This window comes from Ornithodoros turicata, chromosome 1 (genome assembly GCF_037126465.1).
Source record: "Ornithodoros turicata isolate Travis chromosome 1, ASM3712646v1, whole genome shotgun sequence".
Taxonomy (NCBI): Eukaryota; Metazoa; Arthropoda; class Arachnida; order Ixodida; family Argasidae; genus Ornithodoros; species Ornithodoros turicata.
The window spans coordinates 4,242,668-4,264,616 of NC_088201.1; the positions used below are offsets into that span (position 1 = coordinate 4,242,668).

A 21,949-nucleotide genomic window follows, 5' to 3' on the forward strand; every position below is an offset into this window, starting at 1 on the left:
GCGAAAGCGACGGCATTCACGCTAGATTTTTGACAGAAACCGCGATCACTACTGCTATATTCTCCCAAGGTTCTCCTGCAGAGGTGGAGCAACGCTCAGAAGCTGACGATCTGATTGGTCGGCGCACGTCGGTTGGCAAAGTTATCACGTGATGCGAGCTGTAGAATCAAAACAAAACTCAGTTGTGTGGTAACTACCCGAAATCTTGTCCTTTCTAAACGCATACTGACAGATTAGAATCGCCATATTATCGAAGTGATCTCGTGATCAACTGCACGGAGTACCAGCGCCGAGTCACACAGGAAACCAGCGGGAATTTGTCATCATTTACTGTGAGTGTTGCCTATCAGAACTTTCTAGAGCGGTGTATTCTTTCAACGTGACAACGCCATAACAGCCGAAATATGCTTGCTAAACGGCAAATCCTCGCATATTAACCGCTAAACGAAGTGCCAATTACTGCTGACGAAATGCCACCCCGTGCAGAGCCATATTTCAGTGCGTCTTCAACAAAAGGCTTACGAAACAGCTTACCCAGAATCTTGTGCTTATACCTCCTAAAACTAGACTCTGCAGTATTGACGTGTGCAATGTAAAAATATTTGATTAGGTCTACCCATTGTCACCAGCTGTCACAGTACCAGGGGGTACGCAAAATGTTTGCATCATGCTCCCTGCGTGCGCGCTCTGAACGCGCATAAAATCAGTGAATCAGCAGAACAGATACTATGAAGTCCAGCCTAGTTTTCTATTAGTTTCCCGAAATATGCCACGAGGAAAGTTGGCAGCCAGAAGCAGAGAATCGCTTTTGGTTGCGAAATCGCACTAGAGAGATAATATATTGTATATGTACATCCCCGACCTTGAACGGAAGGAGGATTTTTTTCTGTTTTTTTTTTCTTCTCGCGGCCGGCCGCTTGCAGCTAGCTCCAGCGTGTTTCCGACGGTGATGCCGAGCCGTAGAGTGAGTCATAGGTTTCACTGACTCGGAGGCGCCAGGGGTTGTCGCCCAGAAAACGAAATCGCATTGCTGCTGGGGGGGTTCGAGAATGATCTACGGATGTGCTTTTCGGCAGGCAGCATGATGTCGCGATAATCACTTGTAAGCAGTGACGGTTTCATGTACCCGATCCCTATAGCGGAAGGATCTTCTGTCAACACCGTGATACGGCATAAACATTGCTACCAAGATTGCAATAATGAAAGCGAAAATATTCCAGATGTAGCCGTAATGTTTATGCCGAGCTTGTTTAGAGGGTCTTTTTACATCTGTATTTGACGTTGACGAAACCGTGACTTTGTTTTCAAAAATCAGCTGAAATTGTTGGAGGTTGGGTAATCGTCCGCTTCGAGTTCGCGTTCGAGAATATTCGGAGCCTGCGTTTTGTTGCTCTGTTCCGATTATTGTCGGGCTGTTTTCGGAGGTTTGCAGCTATGGGAACAGCATGTTCAATAAATTATACACGAGTACACCAGGAAGTAATGACGCTACATAGAAAAGGCTTCATGGCGACCATAGCGTGGAATAAAGACAATAATATTTGCATTGTGGTCTGCTACATAGGCATTTCTTCTGGTGAGAGTCTGGGGGGTCCAGCCTTGGACAGCATGGTAGATACACGATCTAGGTCAATTAAACATTATGTGAAGACAGAAATTGAGGAGGGGGTCAGGATATCCTGACCCCCCCCCCCTTCCCGAAATCTGAAGGAGACCCCTAAAATTTTGTGAGATTGCGCAATATTTCGTCAAGAGCATGTAACTACACCCCCTTGCGGAGCCCAATCCCCACCCCCTTAAAGGACGAAATTCTGGGTAAACCACTGCCCCCCCCCCCCCTCTAGATCTGCCCCTGGATTGTCTGGGCGTGTGCGATCTGGACAAATGCGATAAGATTACGCTGATGATACGTATACGAAAAGGACTAGTTGACAGTGAGGCCAAAATCTTCATACGCTAATAGTTTTTTTCTCGATGATCGAATGCAGAGTAATTTAGCTTGTCGTCTGCTATATTTTCTGTTGCTATTTCGTCTTGACCAGGGGATGAGGATCCAACCCTCCCTTATCATTAAACTCTTACTGTGAAAGACTGCGATAATGTGATGACGGAAAATTGGCATTCGTCCTGCAAGTGTAATCTGAATTGACATTTGCAGCGTCACCCACGGTTATTTATTACATCGTTATCAGTCGCATGGTGTAACACGGTAACAAATTGCGCTGGCAAAAAAAAAAAAAAAAAGCACGACACAATCAGCATAAAAGGATTATGCGAGCGAGCTGGTGTAAACTTGACATAGTCAACATATCCCCGAGTTTGGGTGAAGACAACAGGACCAAACAAACTTCACAGGACAAGGCTCAATGCCGTATGTTTGTTTGTTCGTCCGTCCGCTTGTCTTCAACCCAAGCTCAGTGGTATATGTTTTGCCGACGTATTAACACAATCGGAGCCCGATTTATGGGATGGCTAGTGGAGCTGAAACCCAGGTCACGATGTCGTTGTCGATTGTTGCTCACGTTCATCGATTCCTTGCCAAGAGCTCTCCTCTCGGCGGTTAAGTGAGCATTGACACAGTGAACGAAAGGTTAGGGGTTCGATTCCCGGTGACGTGCACGGCACAAATTGCTCCGGTGTGCCGCTGTCAGGATCGTCGTGGCTGTGCGTAGTCACGTGCAAACTTTGTGTCATCTTAAGCGTATCAGATAATTGATATCGAGTGAACATTCCCAAAATTTTCAATTATACCAGAGTCCATTAAATCGAACAATGTCTTTTTAGTCTGCTCTCGAGACCTCGTTTGTGGGCAGAGATAATTCATGCTGTGGAGCAGCGGAGGGCCAACCTTTTCCGAGAAAGACAGGGTCACAATTGTGTAATGTTGCAAATAAATTGCAGGTGTGGACAACGTGGGGTAATACATAAAAAAAAAATCTACAGGGTGGGTGCAGATAAGGTATCCCCACAACGCCATACGTGCACGAATGTGGGGCTACTTTATCTGCACCCACCCTATATATTATCACGCGCCTCATCACGCTTTGTCGGTGCAGCTGGTGTTCATTATTGAGATACCGCTTTGAAATATCGAGATACTGTTAAGACCTACTGATCCTAAAGTTGCAGGTTCGAACCTGGACTTATTACACTAATTCGGCGAAATTAACGAGCAACTGCAGGCCTGACTTTGGTCGTGATGTAGAGCGACTTGTTTGGAACAAAGTTGCAGAAAGTGTGCTGTCGTCTGCTACAGTCAGGCGGTGTAATCCCGGGGAAAATATTGGCTTGAAACCGACCAAAAATAAGTGTGTGCAGATGAGTTCAACTTGTTGTCTGCTTACCTGACGAACTTCCGGTGGTGCACACTGGCGCATTTATGCGTGCGAAAGCTACAGAAAAATCGTGGAAGCCGATGTTTTGTCGCTTTAGATTTTTTACGCTAAGTATGGCTTCCGCGATTTTTCTGTAGCTTTCGCGCGCATAAATGCGCCATCATGCGCCAGCGGAAGTTGATCGGGTAAGCAGACGACTTAAGTGTGCAGATGCCACTGGAGTTTATCTACACACACACACCCTGTAGATACTGGATCATGTGGAATCATTCTCCAGCTTGATTGTACTAGGCGCGCCCTCTGTGAGGCCGGCAACGGGTTTTGGCAACCTGAACCTGAACCGAGCTCTTTCAGAAGCACCACCACCCTGACAACAATGGCTAGAAAAACAATTTGTCCCCCAAATTTACGTGTGTGCTCTTCATATTTAACTTACTTTAACTGTACGCACACGGCAATACTAAGTACACAAAGCTGCCACTTGGCGCTGTGGGGGTATCAAACGAATACGTATACAGGCTGTTCATTTTTTATCCGTTCGACTTTTATAAAGAAGTTATAAGAGCAGCATAGGTGTCGTTCTTGTTGGTGGCTTTGTGGACATCCTCTCGGCGAGAATGTAACTACAAGATGGCTAATTACCCAAAATTCACTAATGAAGTCTTTAATTAGGGAATTTCGGGCAAAAGCGAGATAACAGAATGGGATACAGTCCTCATTGAAAGCCAGAATGTCTTTTGAAAATCCTGAAACGGGCGCGTGCCGTGTAGTATCCATCCCCGAATTTCGCTATGCAAATGAGCCGAAACCAAGAACGCCGACGGAGGCTTACCTGGGTCGCTGTCCTCCCTGCGCTCCCGATAGGCGCGGTTTAGGTTGAATGGTGACCCAGCATCGTACCGCGAACCCATTGTGCCCAGATGGACAGCAGGGAGCAGTAACCAACACACTAAGGTTAACAACATCGTCGAGTGTCAGTGAAATGTTTGACGCACCCGACTTCCCAGAACCATTGTCAGAAACAAGTTGCGTCAGAAAGTTGCGTGAGAGTAGCCATTACAGTTTATGTGAAGGGTCCCGTTGTCCCACTGGAACACCTTAAAATACGCCGGTTGTTGGCAACCGTCCAATACCATCACCTGATTCATGAAGTCATAGTATTTCTCTTGTCCTTGGAAGCGGCTGCTTTTGAATGGGTCCTCTCCTTGGAACCGGCATGTTTGCTCGAATTTCAGGTCTCGGACACGTAAGGTCATGCGGTATGTACCGGTATTTAAAGGAGCACGTAAGGCACCCCGAACATACTGCGTCATATGAACCTTCAGAAACCCGGTCACGCTAAATGTTTCCTTTGGGAAGTTTCTGAGAAAATTTGTTTCTGAAAATTGTGAGAAAATGTGCTCCCAAGAGTGCACGCAGCAGTGGCGATCTCTCCCCGCATCTTCTGGCGTCTTGTAACGTCAAATAACACGAGCATTTTTATTGGCTGCCGAGAATCGTCTGCTACAGCGACGGAGCAAGGCGACCAGTCGACTGCTCTGCGTCAGACGCGGGACGGGCGGTGCCAAATACAGCCCGAAAAGGGAGAAAGGCGGTTTTCCTGACTAGCGCACCAGGATTGCGTACTCTTTCGTGCGACTGTGTATCCCAGGGCTTGGAATCCTAATTTCTACTCGTCCTTTCCATCATGCTTCATAGATGTGATTCATTACATCATGGACGCATTGTACTGCACGTCAGAATACCGAGGAAAAAGAATTATTCTTCTACGTGTCGTACTTAGCGAGATACATGCCCTCCCGAGCAAAGCGCAGACGACACAGACCTCAGAGTTGCGTCCATTCCCATTGGCAGCTGGAAGCACGTGACTTCTCGTGCACTGCCTCACTGGCGGCGAGGGCTGTGATGGCAGAGCCGCAGAGTTTCGGTATTCGCGGTGGTCATTTTTCTAAACTTCTATTACCCTCTCCGTCTTTTACGTTTGATGCATAACGTGTGATGTTTCAGTGGACACAATTTCTCATCCCCAGGTGGCGTAGATAATTAGAAAACGAATATTTTCCTTCGCGTGATTCGGCGCTCCTCCACGGAAGAGCGGTCCAGCAACACTGGTTCTGTTCTGCCAGTGGAGAGTATACTTTGCAACGAAATCGAGGAAGCAGACGACTCGTCATCCATGTCGCACGAGGAAGTTACCAAACGCGTGCCAAAAACCAAGTTAACAGCCGATGGTCCCCGCACGAGACGACCTGTGACGTCACGCAGGGTCCAGGAAGGGCTGGAGAGAGGAGACTTCAGAAGTTGCGGTTTCGATATAAGCTTCCCTGCTCTTTTGACAGCCAAGGTGTCCCCGACCGCCAAACCAACTTTCTTTGTAATTTCTGAAGAATGTACCGAACTTTATTTACACAGTCACTACTATAAGAATTTCGAATTGTGCCGGAGCCTTTCTCTACGGGTCACAATTGAACTCATGAACACAAGTGAAGCGCTTGTAACCTAATAGATCCAGGTTCGAGTCATACCGGGGGCGTGATTTAGGCCGCTTTCGGCAGTGAATAGATTTGCTGAACATGATGGAAAGTAACTGTTCTGTGACTGATTACACAAACATATGAACAGAATACAAGCCTCAAGGTGCCTAAGGACATGAAACATTGAAATATGGCAATCATTTTTTTTTTTTTTTTCATTCGGAATGGTTAGCTTCCTGGAAATAATCCGCGATAATTCGGAGACAACTATGGTGATGGCATCATTTGCCCACCTGAAGCCTGTTGAAAGAAATCATGAAACACTTTGCGCCAAAAAATGACACCGTCCCTCACGGAGGACGACGTCCACCGTGCCAGGTTCGATCCTGCATCCTTGGGAATAAGAAAGCGACTGCGGAAAAGGAGGAGACGATAGTATATTATTGGGTGATGAATGACTCTCGTCCTCAGAGTCACCTTGGAGTTTCCTGGGAATCAGACGCCTTTGCGGAGGGCCGGCCCCCTGTGGCCAGGCGTCATGGTTGAACTGGGAGGAGGACAGCAAGGTGAGCAATCTTATGGCAACTCTTTTGCAGACATAAAGAAATGTGTGAGCCCCGAACGAGACATGGAGGGGAAGTTCGTGACCAGGAGAGGATGATTATCACGCAGGGCCTCCTCGGTCGCAACACTCCCTGGAGTCGTTGGGCTTGCGTCTAGCCGATGTGGAAGGCGCTGACCAGTGGCTTTCCATGGAGCACTTCAGCTTCGACGGCACCGAAGAGGCCCCGGTATCCAACTTTGTCAGCCAGGAAACGGAAAAGAGCAACGAGGCTGCTCCTCCGGCCGATTTTCCAGAAGCGTACGGACTCTGGGAGATGGATTCGGACGACCCTTACGTCGCTCAACGCACCACGAGCCCTGCTTCCATGTGGAGCGCCGACCTGGACAAGCTCGACGCTATGCTCCAGGGCGACAAGCCCGAAAGCCTCAAGGATCCGACGCTGGCCGAACTGAACGCGCACGAAGAATCCGGACTAGACGCGCTTGACGTCAACGAACTGCTGGCCGCAGATCCCGCGCTCAGCTGCGCTTTCGCGGCGCCGCCGTGGGGCGTTCCGCAGTTAACGGAACTTCTGGCAGGCCGGCAGCCGATGGCGTGCAGCTTGCCCGTCGTTCCCGTTCCGGTAGCGAAAACGACGACGACGACGAACGTAGAGACGAGCGACCGGCTCTCTAGCTCGGCTCCCGCTGGAGAAGGGCCCTGGGCGGACCGCAACACGGATCCCTCTCTAGACGAAGGATTCAGCAGCCAGGACTCGGATGACGGTCTGACTTCGGATTCGCACGCGAGCGACGAAGAGCCAGCGTCGCCCCAGGAAGGCACCAAGAAAAAGAAGAGGTACTTCTGGCAGTACAACGTCCAAGCCAAAGGTCCGAAGGGACCGCGGTTGTCGGTGTCCAAGGATGGCGGTGACCCGCACGTCTTACACGACGTCACGGATCCCGTGTTCAGCCCCGAGTGTCACCTGGAAGGGGTCAAACACGCGGGCAAGGCGCGACGGGGTGACGGCAATGACCTGACGCCGAACCCGCGCAAGCTGTACAGCATTGGGCTGGAGCTCAAGAAGCTCGGACGAGTCATCAACGATCTGACGCCCGTCAGCGAGCTGCCGTTTAACGCGAGGCACAAGTCGCGCAAGGAAAAGAACAAGTTGGCTTCCAGGTAAGTAACACTTTACGTTGTCGTAGGTTGCAAGAGCAAGTGCTTGGCCTTCTTTCGCGCGGAATAACATGTGTTTGAATGGGTTGACAGCGGTTGGAAGATGAGTTAGTTTCTCGGTATCATAGGGTGAAATATGGTGCTCTTGGCATGCGGACAGAAGTAGCGAGGAGTAGTGTCGCTTTATTTTCGCAGTATATGACTCGGCTATGATTTTTTTTTATCCGATTTTTTTTTTATCCGCTTCATAGTGATGGAGGTGAAGGAACCGGGTGCTGCACGATTCCCCCGATTTCAACTCTCCCGTCACGAAACAACCGTCTCGTTCCCCCGCCCGAGTGGAGTGGTCCGCCATACCGAAAGTATAGCCTGTGTGAGGAACAGAAAAAAAGTTTTTTCTTTGTTTTTTTTTTAGTGCTTTAGTGTAAGGTATAGGTTAGGGTCAGATTAGTACTGCATACCGCTGACTGATACAGACGCGAGGAAGTAGCCGCAGTAGGGAAGGTTCTCACTTGCTTACCACTTCAATCTTTTTTTTTTTTCTTTTTCTTTTCTGTTGCGCTCATCCACTCGTTTCAGGTAAGAACCACACGTTGCCAACCCTCGGGGAAATCGGCGGAGGGGGATTGGACGCACGAGAGAAACGGCGCGCGGGGGAAATGGTCACACATAAGAGCGGGTGAATCGTGCTACACCCAAGGAAGCCCTCTGGTGTGGTGGCGGGAGGTGTTGGCTCTGCCAGGTGCACAGATTACCCGGAGGGTGGGTACATTCCTCCCTAATCCGGGTAGAGGGCGTTGACCCGTACATCTACGTTTTGGTCTATACTCCTCGTGAAGCAGTGTGGGCATTCTTCCCAATATCACTGCCTCCCATATCGAAACACATCATCTAATCCTGCCACACCCTCTGGACGCCGCAGATAACTCTCCTGCACACAACAGCGAGATTTAGTAGATCCGAAGGTGTTCGCGATAACATATGATAAAAGCCTTCGTTTCGTTGAACAATTACTACTTACGAGTTTTATCGCCATTCGAACTTTACAGTGAGGACCCAAGCCTTTTTTTTTCTTCTTTTTTTAACATTGCAAAGCTTGGATTTGTAATATCTTTTATCGTAGAGTCCTTCCGATGTACTAAAACTCGCCAATGAGTGCCCCGCCAATAAATGCCTAAACGATATCATGTTGTGTCTCAGAAACCGAATGTCGACCACTTGGCAGACCCCCCGCACGTCTCAAAATAGACGTGCACTATGATCAGCGTCCTTCGCTCTTTTCGTATTTTTAGGGCCTGCCGGCTGAAGAAAAAAGCCCAACACGAAGCCAACAAGCTCAAGCTGTACGGATTGCAGCAGGAACACCGTAAGCCTTTCGTCCATCCTCCGCGCATCGATTAGAACAGCACGCGAGCCCGTTTTTGCATCGCGTAGCGTATACTTGTGGCGTTCGCGTTTGTTAGCCCGAATTAAGAGCTGCTGCTACGCCATCGATCGGCTGCTTGTTTGTCCCCCTCGCTTTGCTTTCATCACGCGCCAATTTCTCCTTTCCTATGAATCGGTGGTGACGATGAAAGCCACTTTTTTATTGTTCGTCTGCTCCGCTGCAGACGGTCGCCATCGGTCGTCAGCTAGGCCTAGCGTGGATTAATGGCACTTGCATCGGGATGACTTAGCAGCTTTCGCAACAGACCCATCCATAGCGGTTTATCTGATTAAGTTGGCAACAATGTTATCTTTTTTTTTAAGTATAATCTTTCGCTATTGTTTCCGCGTCCGCTTTGTTGCAGCCATTTGAGCAACGGTGTTACTGATGCCTCCTGGCTATAATCAGATATGGGAGAGGGTTATCTTTTGAAGTAGTGTTTTGTTCAACACCAGTGGAGCAGATTATGAGCTGTTTGTTGTTGTTCTTTCCCATTCTTCATCACAGACTGCACATGGGGATAGGGAAAACAAAAAAAAAGGGGGTGGGGGAGATATCCCAAACACCCTTTCCTCAGCAGCAGCCACCCTAGCTTAAGAGAACAGTTCTATTTTTATCACCTTCCTTTTTTTTCTTCTTCTTCTTGGACTTTTGCTACAGATGACTGAATGTATCTTCAAGAAAAAATAAAACGTACAATTTAATGGAAGCTGAAGTGTTAGCAATGTTCTTCCTTTTTTGCATACCAAGACTGCAATAATGTTATAAGACTGGAATGACATTTCCTTCTTCATCTTTTATTTGAAGTAAAAAATAAAATAAAAACTAGAGCTACACTGGAGGCAGCCAAAAAGCAGCACAATTGCCGCTTGACAAGGCCACGTCCACCACAAAGTTCCCAGGTTGTTACATTAGAACACATTAAAGGGAAAATTTGCCTTAGACTTGAATGATAGGGCCATTTGGCTCCCATGATAGACATTTAATGTTGAAGTTCATTATATTATGTGCTTCTAAATGTCCAGGAACATATGCTAACAGGAACATATATTCCTGTTAGCCTTTGATATGATTACATACTTTCTCAATCTATGCATAATGCAGCTTTGGCACCATTTTATGACATATGTTTCAAGGGAGGAGAGTTTATGTGCTTCCATAAAGGTGGTCCTGACTGAGGATTGTTATTTGTGAATGCCATAATAGTTTCTGTATTGTTGATGGCACACTTAATGGCATCAGTAGTCCCAGAAGAGCTATGGTGACCTGGGGCCTCTTCCCTTAACATTTCTACGTCCGTTATTGATAGACTTGATAGACACCAGGGTATTTTTCCCCCGTGCAGGAAAATTGCTGGCTGCCTTCACAGAAGCCAAGAGATTCCTGCGCGAACGAGTGGAGAACGCCCAGGTGGGCAACCAGGAACCCCTGTCGCCCCAGTTTGAGGCCATCATCAAGAAGATAGGTACTGATCGAGGTGACAAAATGCTCGGGGAATGACTGCAGGCTCCTGTAGCGTTCTGAATGTCGCGGCACAGCCACCGCTCACGCCCGTTTTTTTTTTTTCACGTTTCAGTGCCCGTCAAGGTGGCCGGACACTCAACCGAGTTTGTCAACCGCGTGCTGAGCAGCATCGCGTCGGGCAACACTGACGGGGGCCTCACGGACCTATGAGGCGACGATCGATTGCGGTGGCCATGCCAGCCCTGCGTGGGTAAACGATGCTGTGATATGAAAGTGAGCTTGTCGCTTGGAACTTTTCTGGGGGAAAACTGTGCGCCGGGCTGGCACCGGTCTCAACCATTGTTACGGGTGCTGTTCTTGCACGACTTGCTGTCAGCCTTTATTGTTGTTACGGTTGTTGTTGTTGTCGCACACTCCAGTCACACCTCTTTGTTAGCTTTTTTAGTTGTGTTAGAACAAGTTTTAGCCTTTTAAGCCGCACGTTCGGGCCCGACCTCATGATTGATTTTGACACCTGCGTGAGCCGTGTGTGTGACTGCGTAGCCCAATGGGTAATTAAGCTTAGCGATTAGCGTGGTAGTGTTAGTGCTTATGTACGTGTATGTTAAGTTTCCAGTCATAACTAGTTTGAGGAGCTGTGTAAATACTGTGTATAAACGTGTACAAATATAAATATATATATTCTTGTAACTGTTCTAAACTTTGAGGTTCCAAAGCATCGTCAGCAAAAAAAGAGTGATGTACAAGCGCATCAACTAGAAGTGCATGCCTTTTGCCCCCCCCCTTCAATTTCATTCCCGTGACAAATACTCTAGCCTAAGGATGTGTGGTGACATCTTTAAATACAGCGTAGTACACTTTTTCTGTCGTTCTCGTTCTGCGACCGACTCTCTCATCCAAGGCAGGGAAAGTCTGTACAATGACCCCGGATGTTTAGGGCACCTATCTCTTTCTTTTTTCTTTTTCTTCAGAAGGAATCAAAGTACTGACCTGATTAAGACATTGACTTCACATTAAGGTGCTAAGATGTTTTACGTGTCTCTGGTTTTGCCTTTTAGCAATCGCTGTTTTGACATTAGCCCCCCAAATATCTTCTCTAACACCTACTTTGGCACTGCCCATTTCTCAAGCACTAAGAACTTGCGAGATTTACCTAATTTTTTTCTCTCCAATATTGCTTCGTTGAGGCGTAACGTTACCGCTAGCACCCTAAAGGTCCGAGGTCTACCCCAATGATGACTGCAGAGGCATTTGTATTTCTTGGGTTTTTTTGTTTTGTTTTTTTTTTGTTTTTTGAGTCACTACAAACACTAGTCAACTTGGAGAGTGCCTTTTCACACATAGTAGAGCAGACCAATCCTGTGTTGTTGTTGTTTTTTTTCTGTGTGGAAAAGTGTGCATGGCAAAGGATGCTGGTATTAATGGGTCATTCCTTCACAATGAGATTCTATGTCAGAATAATTGTTGTGGTCTATGGAGGGAATATTTTTGCAGAGAGTTGTACGAAAAAGAAAAGAGAAACGCAGAGCAGTGCATTGATATACATGTGTGCACGCGCGCGTCAATTTGCGTGCTTAGTTCCTGAGTTTTTGTATAAATGTCTCTCCCTTTTCTGGTACTCGTCATTGTGAGGGGAAACACCCCAGACAGTGTTACGTTAATGTACATATATATTAGAGTTTGGGGTCACTGCTGGGATTAATGATTTAATGCAAATGCAAAATGAGGCAGCTTTTCAAGTTGCAGGGTCATGCTTTCTCAAGTTTTACTTGCCTCGGGTCTTGTCTGGCAGATCTAACCTGGCAGGGCTGTTTCGATCCCCATATGCGACTGCTGACGTCCAAACACTGTCGTTCTGACATCTGCCATAGATGATGACTACAGCCCTGTCTGATGTTTATGGAAAATTTGCTTTAAAGAAAGATCGAAAGATTATCTTTACATCAAGTTACGGATAAGAAAGTTCCTACAGTTGGTAAAGCAGAACAGACGTGTATAACACACTCTGAAAAAAAAAAGTACTACTACTTCTGCCTGTTGTTTGATTTTGAACAGAACTGTCCGCAGGAACAAAAGGAACAGTGCTTCGCCAGACCTCACCTGTAGTCTGAGGTGTAACTTGGAAAGGCATGGCTCTTATATATATATACAGGGTGCATCACGAGAAGTGGGTCAAAAATTTTCATAAATCCACGTTACGTTTTTCCTTAAAAAGCCGCACACGTTTGTTGGAAGGAGAGCAGGGCGCTGACATGCTGGTGCAGGACTACAAAATGATGGTACAAGAGACAAGAGAAGAGAGAGATAACACACACAATATTCTCAGGGCCGTGTGCGTCATCTCTTTCTCTCTCCTTACCTCAGGTACAGCTTCGGTCAACCTTAATAATAACACTGGAAAAAATGTGGTCTCGTACCCGAGCGTGTATTACAGCAGCCCTTGGGGCCATGAGGAAATCTTAATTGAACAAAATTATTCTGTTAGTTTCACGCAAGGATTTTGTTCACTTAACCATTCCCCCAGTGCTCAAAGGGTGGCTGTTATCGCACTGGGAAATGAGACCTAATTTTTTCCAGTGTTATTATTAAGGTTGACCGGAGCTGTACCATCCTTTTTGTAGTCACGCATATATCTGTTTGCGGTACGGCCTACGGAGACGAAATATTGTTTCGACAACCGGCCTTGGTGAGCTTTCCAAACTAATTTCTTCGATTAATAAAATGGGTCAGTGGTTTAAATTACGCGGAATTCCATTTTACGTGGGGGCCACTGTTTAGTCCCAGTCACTGCGTCACTCCCTCTCGGTACTGTTACCGCGCTTCTATTTCTTTGTTGTCTCGTCCTACATTGTAGATAGGAACTTCCTGAAATGATAACGAAGATTAGGTTTTTTTTTTTATATATATTCCGCTTCATTGCCGAGCGCATTGAGGGGGATTGGGCATAGCGGAAGGGGCGACCGAGCAGTCGCGCCTAACACGAGACTGTGCGGCGAGACTGTGCGGCGGGTGCGCGGCGATTTTGCATTTTTCCGTCTTATAGTGTGCCATACAAGCTTGCTGTGGTTTCCATTTTTGCAGATTAGAGACCCCCAGGACATTGTCGTACAACTTACAAATTTACACCACTGAACCGTTTTTATTGATTGTTATTTTTAATAATTTACGAAAGCTCATTAAGGGCGGTGCTGGCCGTTAGACAGTGTCGCGTCTAAGTAGGTCATACCGCAAATAGGGGCATGCAGTGCTGTTTTTGAAGCAAAAAAAAAACAAACGTGCATTTGTGAGAATTTTTAGGCTGCTTCTTGTGATGCACACAATGTTTATGATGTGTTACAAACTGGGTATTGAATGTGTTATTGAAAGCGAAAGATGAGAACCAAGAAGAGTATTTTTTTCACGCTTGGATTCTCAGCATTGTTATTAGCCAGTGTTTGTTCCTATCTCGTATGTTACGTGGGTGTACATATCTACAGGAATGAGGAGTACAATGCCAACCACACTTTTTTTTGGGCTGTTAGCTCTTTTATGTGGTTTTTGTTGCATGTTGTTTGTGTGTTACACATCAGAAAGATGTAGCAAAGTGCAATGCTAGATAAGTCATGGATCTTTTTTTTCTTCTCCTCGTTGAAGCAGAGCGGTACTCAATACCCACAATGTAAGAATGAACAAATTATGTTGGCAAGATCTGAAATCCAATATTTGAGATGCTTTCCAAGCCAGTTCCACCAGTACAAATTTGTTTTCGTGCTGGTGATCGGGGATTTGGAGAATATTTTAAGACAAAATGTCGAATTTTTATAATGTTAAAAATCAGATTCTCAAATACTGTTTCCAGAGTCAGCAGATTTAGACAAATGTTTCGACTGCCATAATTGTCAGGAAACGGCAGCAAAAATGTATCGGATAAGTTGTGCTATGTCAACAGTTTGCGAAGTACAGATTAACTTACAAAGCTGTATTTTGTTACCTTTAATAGCAGTGACTATTGACAAGTGGACAGCAATTTCGAATATTTCAAAGTAAATTTATCACACAAGATTTTCAAATCTTGTTGAAGTTAAATATTCTCTAGAAAAATTGACCAAATATTTGACTGCACCCAGTATCATTGCTGATTTTAAAATAAATCGGACAAACAACAAATTTTAGTTCCATTAAAAATAAATTATTTCCATTAAGTTTTTTTTTGCAGAGATAGTATATTATGAAAAAGATTATTATTTTTGTTCATCCACTCCATTATGTTATTCAGTGAACCAATTACCTGTAAGCACTCCTGATTTTATTTGGGATTCCAAAGAACAGTTTCGAGGTGTTCTTAATTCGTGTGCTCTTTGTTATCAGTGCTGTGTAAGGAGTTTTTTCCAGTGAAGGCTCAAGGTTGCTGAAGGGGCCAACTATATTTTGATTAACGTGTGATGACTATGGAAAGTTCAAGGCTGAAATTGTGTCTGAGTGCTTTGCTGAGTTTTTCACTGGACCACACAGGTGTTGCATTGCAACTGTAAAGAACGGTACATTGTGTAGGAGTTTTGATTTGTCGGCTAAATGTCGGCCACGTCTGTCGAACACTGTTGAAGAATGGTGGTTTGCATGGTTTGTCTCAAACGTTTGGAACAGAGAGAGAGAGGATGCAATTTTATTTTTCAAATCGGATCTACATATGTACCAGCAGTTAAAATGTAAAGATGGCTTTATTATTGTCAATAAATTTCTGTAATATAGTACCCATTTCTGTCCTGTCATATATTTGGGGCCTCGTTTGCTGTGTAGACACGTAGAGCCCCAGTAGCTGTTTCAGGATAGGCCCTGCATGTTTTTCTGCTTAGCAGTGCTCCTTGTGTGAGCACAGGTTGCCAACGATGTCCAGTCACTGACCAGTTTAATTTCTAAATACACTCCGACAATTAGTCTTGCTGGCACGAAGCAGCACAAGCCTAGAGACCAGCTGTAAGCTATCATTTGGTCTGCTGACATCATCACTCCTTCACTTATGGTACTGTCTGAAGGAATTTCTAGAGGCGTGCCTCTCTCAGCTACGTTACTTCCTCCCTGTCCAAGCACTCATTCGATACACTGTAAAAAATCGTTCTTTACATTTCCCACCTATGGCCTCTTTTTAAGGCTTGTACGCAGTTTTGATTGGTTTCATCATTTTCAAAATTTTCTGGTCTTGTAGAGCGTATCCGGAAATGACCGTGACAACACGACAGCTAAAGAAAAATGGTGGGACAGGACACTTACACTGAATAGCAGAAAATGTGGTTTTCAATTTTCTTCAGTTTCGAGAAACGAATCTAAAACCTCGAAAATCTGTTAGGCGATTTATTTTTTTTAACCCTTAGTACATCATGAACGAAACTTTTTGGCATCTGCCGGGTATATTGTCTACGAAAGAAAACTCTCGGCATGCATATCTGTGTTCAGTAATAATATCCAAAATCGTGCATAGTTGTCAGCACCTTGGCAAATAAACTCTCCGGTCGTCTCTAAATTTTAAACTACCGAGCTAACATTTAGTTATTCAATTGGACTAGGAACTGCACATTTTTTACAGTCTAAACTCTCCGAGTACCGTAATTTCATGCGTATTAGCCGCCGCTTATTTTTGTTCTTCTCACGGGCGCTCTGCGGCTTATCCACCGGTGCGGCTTATCTGATGACTATTTCTTCCCGGTATTTTTTCCCCATACGCCGGTTTTAACGAAAGGGCCGACAGTGTCTCTGGAACAGCACTGCCCTGCCCTGCCGATGCACGAAGAGTGCATAACAGGGACGGGTCCACATTCGAGTAGATTCATCTTCCTGGTGCATTCCCCCAAGCAGCTTTAAAACTGGAAGACCACTGACCCATCAGTCCACGAAAGACACCCAACAATGGCACAATCTGATCTTGGTGGAACCCTAGAACTGACCTCCTTTGTTGTACACTATGCCGACCCCTGGGTATGGACCACAGGGTTTATATTACCTTCTCTGTGGTCTCCTTTGTCGCACAAATCAGTCGTATCGTATTGACCGCGGCTTATCTGCCAGAAGATTTTCAAAACGTTCCTAAAAACGCGTCCTGCGGCTTATCTGCGGTGCCGCTTCTACGCGTGAAATTACGGTACATGTACAGCCCGTTGGTTTACCCCCACCCCCTTCAAATTTGCAACACTGTCCTGGGACCTCGACGGTGGTGGGAAAGCGGTTTCCAAACTTCAACCCGGGAAAAGTCGAAAACCCGACTTAGTGTGGGTGAACTAAACAATCGGTGCTGCCATCTCACGTTTTCGCACTTTTCCACTTGAAAGTCTGCTCTCTTCCACGTGATATCACCGGATTTTACCCGTTTTTAACCCCCAGATTAAAAAACATCCAAGTATATGTTTTTAATACCCTTATACTAAAAACAGTAGTACAATCCAGCACTGACTTTTGGCACCAAAAATAATGCCATGTTATTCCAATGTTGGGCCTTGGAGAGGCTCTCAAATAGTAGTGGCTTCTCATTGTTTTAAAAACCAGTGGTGGCTTGGTTTATTGGTCATTATGCACATGGTACGCCGCCTTTCAAACAACTGCGAGATATGCTTTCTTGATCTTCCCTGTGAGGCACTCAACATGTTGCAATACCTTATTAACTTCTCATATTGAAGAGAGAGAGGAAGGCAACTCAATAATGGACATTTCAGTATTTAATGCACCTTTGTAAACACACAGAATTTGCCCACTTACGTTGTTTTGCACAAGTATTTACGTAACTTATATCTGGTTCCTGTACACCGTCCTACAAAATACACATATTCCAACCTGTTCCAGCCTTCAAATGTACTTTTGGGGTATAGTGTAAGTATCGTACTACGCTCTAAAAATACTTGCTGCTGCAATACACGTAGGGCTGGGGGGCAAGGGTAAAAGGTGTGCCGCAGGATACTTAGTACCATTCCAATTTTACTTTGATCGTACTGCAGGGGAGCAGAACGCATTCTAACAAGGGGGGGCTATTTGAGGTTTGCATGCTACCAAGCCAGACACTGTTTCCCTCTCAACTCCCCTTTCTCTCCTACAGGAGCTGATGTCATTGGCCAGATTGACGTCGCAGCTTATGGGGCCAGCCTTTGTAGCATGTCGACAGGTTTGTTCTGTCGAGAAAATCAGGCTCGGCTAAAGTCAATACGGCCGAGGTCGGCACTTTTAGGACAACAGAAAAAAAAAAGAAGCGTAAGTGACCTCGTAAGAAGACTGAAAAGGCTGAAGAATATGACAAGTTTGGTCAGTAGTACCAAAGGAGCTGCACAATTTCTTTTTGGGGACCCGCATCCTTACGTATCAATTTTTGTCACCTATTTCCACTCCGTTTGACATTTTCTGAAAATGGTGTCGGTGCACTGGAATCGGTGCACCGGTCGGGAATCTTTCGCGTGCACCAATCGGTGCACTGGTCGGGAATGGACAGCAAGAACTAGTGAAGGACAAGCCTGTCAAAAGAGTCTCCGTTTCAACACGTAGAGGACACAAGCAAAGAAGAAGGTTATGGCTAGCAGGATGAGCACACGGTCCGTCATCTCTCGACGACCGTATTTCGTTAGCAGTTTCCTCGACTGAAAGATGGCTCCGCTCATATTGCGGGTCTCCTCGTGGCTCTCTGTGATCGTCGTCGACGTACCAACTGCACGAGGGAAAATTTCTAATGTACGAGTCAAGTCGAGTTCAACAGATTTCATTTAGATATTTTTAATACCCGAGTTAAAGGGCTAATTTGCACTAAATGCCTACTGTATAAGTGGTTAAATTCGCGGGCTCAATAATTCGCGAATTTGCGAGGAGCCAGGATCAGGCAATTATTCGCAGAACCTTAAATTTGCGGTACCGCAGTGCATCCCCCCCCCCACGAGGCGTCTTTGGGACTTTCCACCTTGACCTAACAAATAGGACAACAACCCTGGACAATAGCCCATTTCATTCCTTTTAAGCCCTTCTGACTCGGAGCACTACAATGGGGGGGTCATTGCCAAATTTCCGCATCTCCCTTCACTCTTGTGTCCGCATCGACACGGTGAACATCGTGACAGCTTCGTATTTTTCAACTCATTACTGCCATGTTCTTGCTCCGGTACTAAGGCCTTACAGGCCGTCCAGGGCCTTATTTCTTTCTCGTATTTTTCTGTCACTGCTTCGAATATTTTGCGGGGCTTTAAATTCGCGGGAAAAAAAAAAAGGGCGTTCGCGAATTTCGCGAAAAACGGGACCTCGCGAAAATTACTACTTATACAGTACCTTGTATGTCAGATTACAGTATAAACCAGTAACGCTGTCAGCGTGTGTATTTCTACTAATTTCTGAAGGAACCGGAAAGCCTTTACAAGTTTCCCAAAGAAGTAGGTGAGGTTATCACACTTGAGCAGAATTTTCTTTGCAGAACACATCCCTCCGGTCCATAGAGATCTAATACTACTGTCAGACGATATACTGAATTTAGTAACTGTCATTTACGATAAAGGATCTACAAATGTCGGTATACTAACTGACATTTAATTTGTTGTCTGACAGTAGTATAAGTGACCTAAGAAACATACTGAAGAAAAAGAGGAAGTACACAGGTTTTCCTTGAGGCTCCAGAAGTGCTGAGGAGTGTGTGTGTGTGCGTGCAAAAAACGAAACGTGCACATGTCTTAGTTTGCTTCTACGGCAAACGTACCGTTCATGCTTAACACCACGTTCTTTACATGATACACAACAAAACCTTTTTTTAAGCTATCAATTCCATTCGAACTGTGTTGCTCTCCTGTCAACACCTAGCGAATGCTGTGCCTAACATTATTTTCACTCTAGTACAGTCAACCCTTGATTTATGAACCTTCGATTTATGAATTCCCTCGTTTTATGAACACGAGCACGGGGAACCAAACTTTTTCCATTCATTTTTCCCTCGTTTTATGAACCTCGATATTCGAATAATGAACGGAATTTCTGGGAACCAACTAGGAGTTGCCCAGCGTTTTTGCCCTCAATTTATGAACGGATCGTTCCGAGGTCAACAGAAACCTTCAAAGGAACAATTCCGTGGTCTTATGAATGACGCATGAACGGACAAAACGTTTTCCAGGTATTGCACCCTCGGTTCTTAACCCCTCGAAATCCGAACAACAAATGGGTTTTCCGGGGTCGCACAAGGTGCGACCAAGTGTTCCTGACCTCAGTTGATGAATAAGGTGGTCGCTGTCACCCGGAGATTAATAAACGGAGGTTAAAAATCCCGGAGGAAATCCGAGACCAGTCCAGTGCGAATGTGGTGACATCTCTTCTTATCCAAGATTGACACAGCGTAAGGCATGGTCCAAAGCAAAATTAAACAATTTAGTATTGCATAATAAACAGAGTGTGAATGCGCTAACGTCTGTTCTTTGTGAGACTGATACAGCAGAAGGCATGGTCAAAAGCAAAATTAAACAATATATGGCATTATAAACACAATCCCAACTCGGAAATACTGTTGCATTTGCTTGATAGTACTCAGTTAACTGAATTTTCGATTTATGAATCCCTCGATTTATGAACGATTTTTCGGGGAACCGAGGGTGTTCATAAATCGAGGGTTGACTGTATATATATCTTAGATATCTATGCTATTGCAAAATGACCAGTGGTTTAGGTAGTGGCATTGATGAGGCACGTTGGTAAATACGATTCCATGCTGGAGTGCAGAAGGAAACGCTAAAAAGAGTCAACTGACATAGATAGGCACTCGGACTGAGTGCCTAATCTGTGTCTATCAGTTGTGTCTTTTAGTGTTTCCTTCTGCACTCTAGCACGGAGTGGTTCGGAGTCACTCTTTGCACAACGTTGTTACTCACTCATTGTTGTTCATCTTTCCATCATTTTTCTTAAAGGGGTTGGGACACCGCCATAGATGTTGTTCATTACATCATGGACGCATTGTACTGCATGCCACAATACTCAGGAAAAAAGAATTATTGTTCTAAGTGTCATACTTAGCCAGATACGAGCCCTCGAACACAATCCCGAGCGAAGCGCAGACGTCACAGACGTCAGAGCTGCGTCCATTCCCATTGGCTACCGTAAGCACGTGACTTCTCGTGCGCTGCCTCATTGGCGGCGGCGCGCGCTGTGATGTCAGAGCCCCATGAGTTTCGGTATTCGCGGTGCCCATTTTCTCCGCCTTCTATTACCCCCTTCGCTGTGAAATTTTCAATACAGGTTCACATCGGTGCAAAGAACCGTTTTTTACGTTTATCTGGCATAACCTGGGATGACCTGTCTCAACCCCTTTAACAACAAAGAGCTGTAAACTTTGAAATCAGCTGTAGGAAATGTCCTTGGCTTACATACCTAGCCTTTCTAGAGTATCTTCACTGTGTTTCACCTGCGTTGCCATCATTCGACTGATTGAGAACAGGTTCTCGGTCATAGAAGACGTCCCTCGGATCAAAGATTCCTTGTCCGCTCGACTCCTGTGGTAACAACTTTTTGGCTAAGGAGTGACGTGTGCAATGACTGCGATAGACTCACTTCTGCAGCGTCGACGATCCACCCGAAAGCAGGTCCTTGTGACACTGCTTCTGGATCTCCCGTTGCGCTGTAAGGTTGGCCTTTCTCAGTGCTTCCGTGTTCCTTGTGGAACATGTAGAGGATATAAATAGATGAAACTTTACTTGAGTCAGTTATCCAAGTGTGATACTTTCACAGGAATATGCCCTCACTGCGGTTCAGTAATGATAAAGTGCAACTCGAAGCAGATCTGGTGCGCACAACCATTATACTGTTTCTAGCTTGTAGCATTTTAATTGTCCGCATTTAATGCAAAATTTTATTGCAAAGTCACATTCTATCATGAAACACTTACGTTTTCATAGCAATCGTGTGCTGGTCAACACATGCTAGCACTCTTTTTCTGTCTTGCTCTTTGTCTTGCTCCATAGCGAGCGATTTCAAATCCTGAAGAACATTTGTGTCAGACACATTTTCATGTAAACCTCATATAAAAACTCACATCAATAGCCTTCTTCAGAGCGCGTACGCTTTCGCCAGCCTCCAAATTGAGTGTTGTCAGTTCCTGCTGGTCTCCACAGCAATTCTGTATGTCCTAGATGACGTATTTCAGCTCAAGATACGATCACATAGTCGACAAACTGTAAGACTCTATACATGACTCTCAAATTCTAGCAGATGACGACACATCCCCACTTTATTGGGATCAATGTGGTTGAATGGTTTATCCCACTCCTAATGTCGTAATCGATGTCATGCTTCAGCAAACAACATAATAAAACCTTACATGCGAGCAGGAGTAAAACACATGTCAAACTCCAGAGCTCAAAGCAGGGGATTTCTGCATACCTTTATGCATGATTTTACATGCAGATCTCGTTTCGTAATTTCTTGACGAAGCATTTTTTCAGTATTCGCATCATTGTTGGAGCCTTTACTTTTTAGACGAAACATAATTTTTGTACACGCAACACCCAACAACAGCTGAATTCTGATGTACTTCGCTTGACTCGGCTTGTTTGTTCTCTGG

General features: G+C 45.4%; 2 protein-coding genes across 3 annotated transcripts; one reads left to right on the forward strand and one right to left on the reverse strand.

Annotated features, from left to right (window-relative positions):
• The first annotated feature begins 58 nt into the window (after positions 1–58).
• On the forward strand, positions 59–11,943 carry LOC135377335 (CREB3 regulatory factor-like). Of its 2 annotated transcripts, none has more exons than XM_064609690.1 (6): positions 59–332; positions 6,281–6,375; positions 6,482–7,535; positions 8,825–8,898; positions 10,304–10,423; positions 10,535–11,943. In XM_064609690.1, exons 2-6 carry the CDS (start codon positions 6,348–6,350, stop codon positions 10,630–10,632), a joined length of 1,374 nt encoding a protein of 457 aa, XP_064465760.1. In that variant the 5' UTR covers positions 59–332; positions 6,281–6,347; the 3' UTR covers positions 10,633–11,943. The 2 variants fall into 2 exon arrangements, with proteins under 2 accessions (XP_064465760.1, XP_064465759.1); XM_064609689.1 differs by having other exon boundaries at positions 68–332; positions 10,304–10,435.
• Positions 11,944–17,092: 5,149 nt separating this feature from the next.
• LOC135377338 (vesicle transport protein SEC20-like) lies at positions 17,093–21,940 on the reverse strand. The gene is made up of 6 exons (XM_064609693.1): positions 21,769–21,940; positions 21,422–21,514; positions 21,275–21,366; positions 20,941–21,042; positions 20,761–20,882; positions 17,093–18,079 (listed from the first exon to the last, which is right to left on the reverse strand). Exons 1-6 carry the CDS (start codon positions 21,871–21,873, stop codon positions 17,892–17,894), a joined length of 702 nt encoding a protein of 233 aa, XP_064465763.1. The 5' UTR covers positions 21,874–21,940; the 3' UTR covers positions 17,093–17,891.
• Between the last annotated feature and the right edge of the window lie 9 nt (positions 21,941–21,949).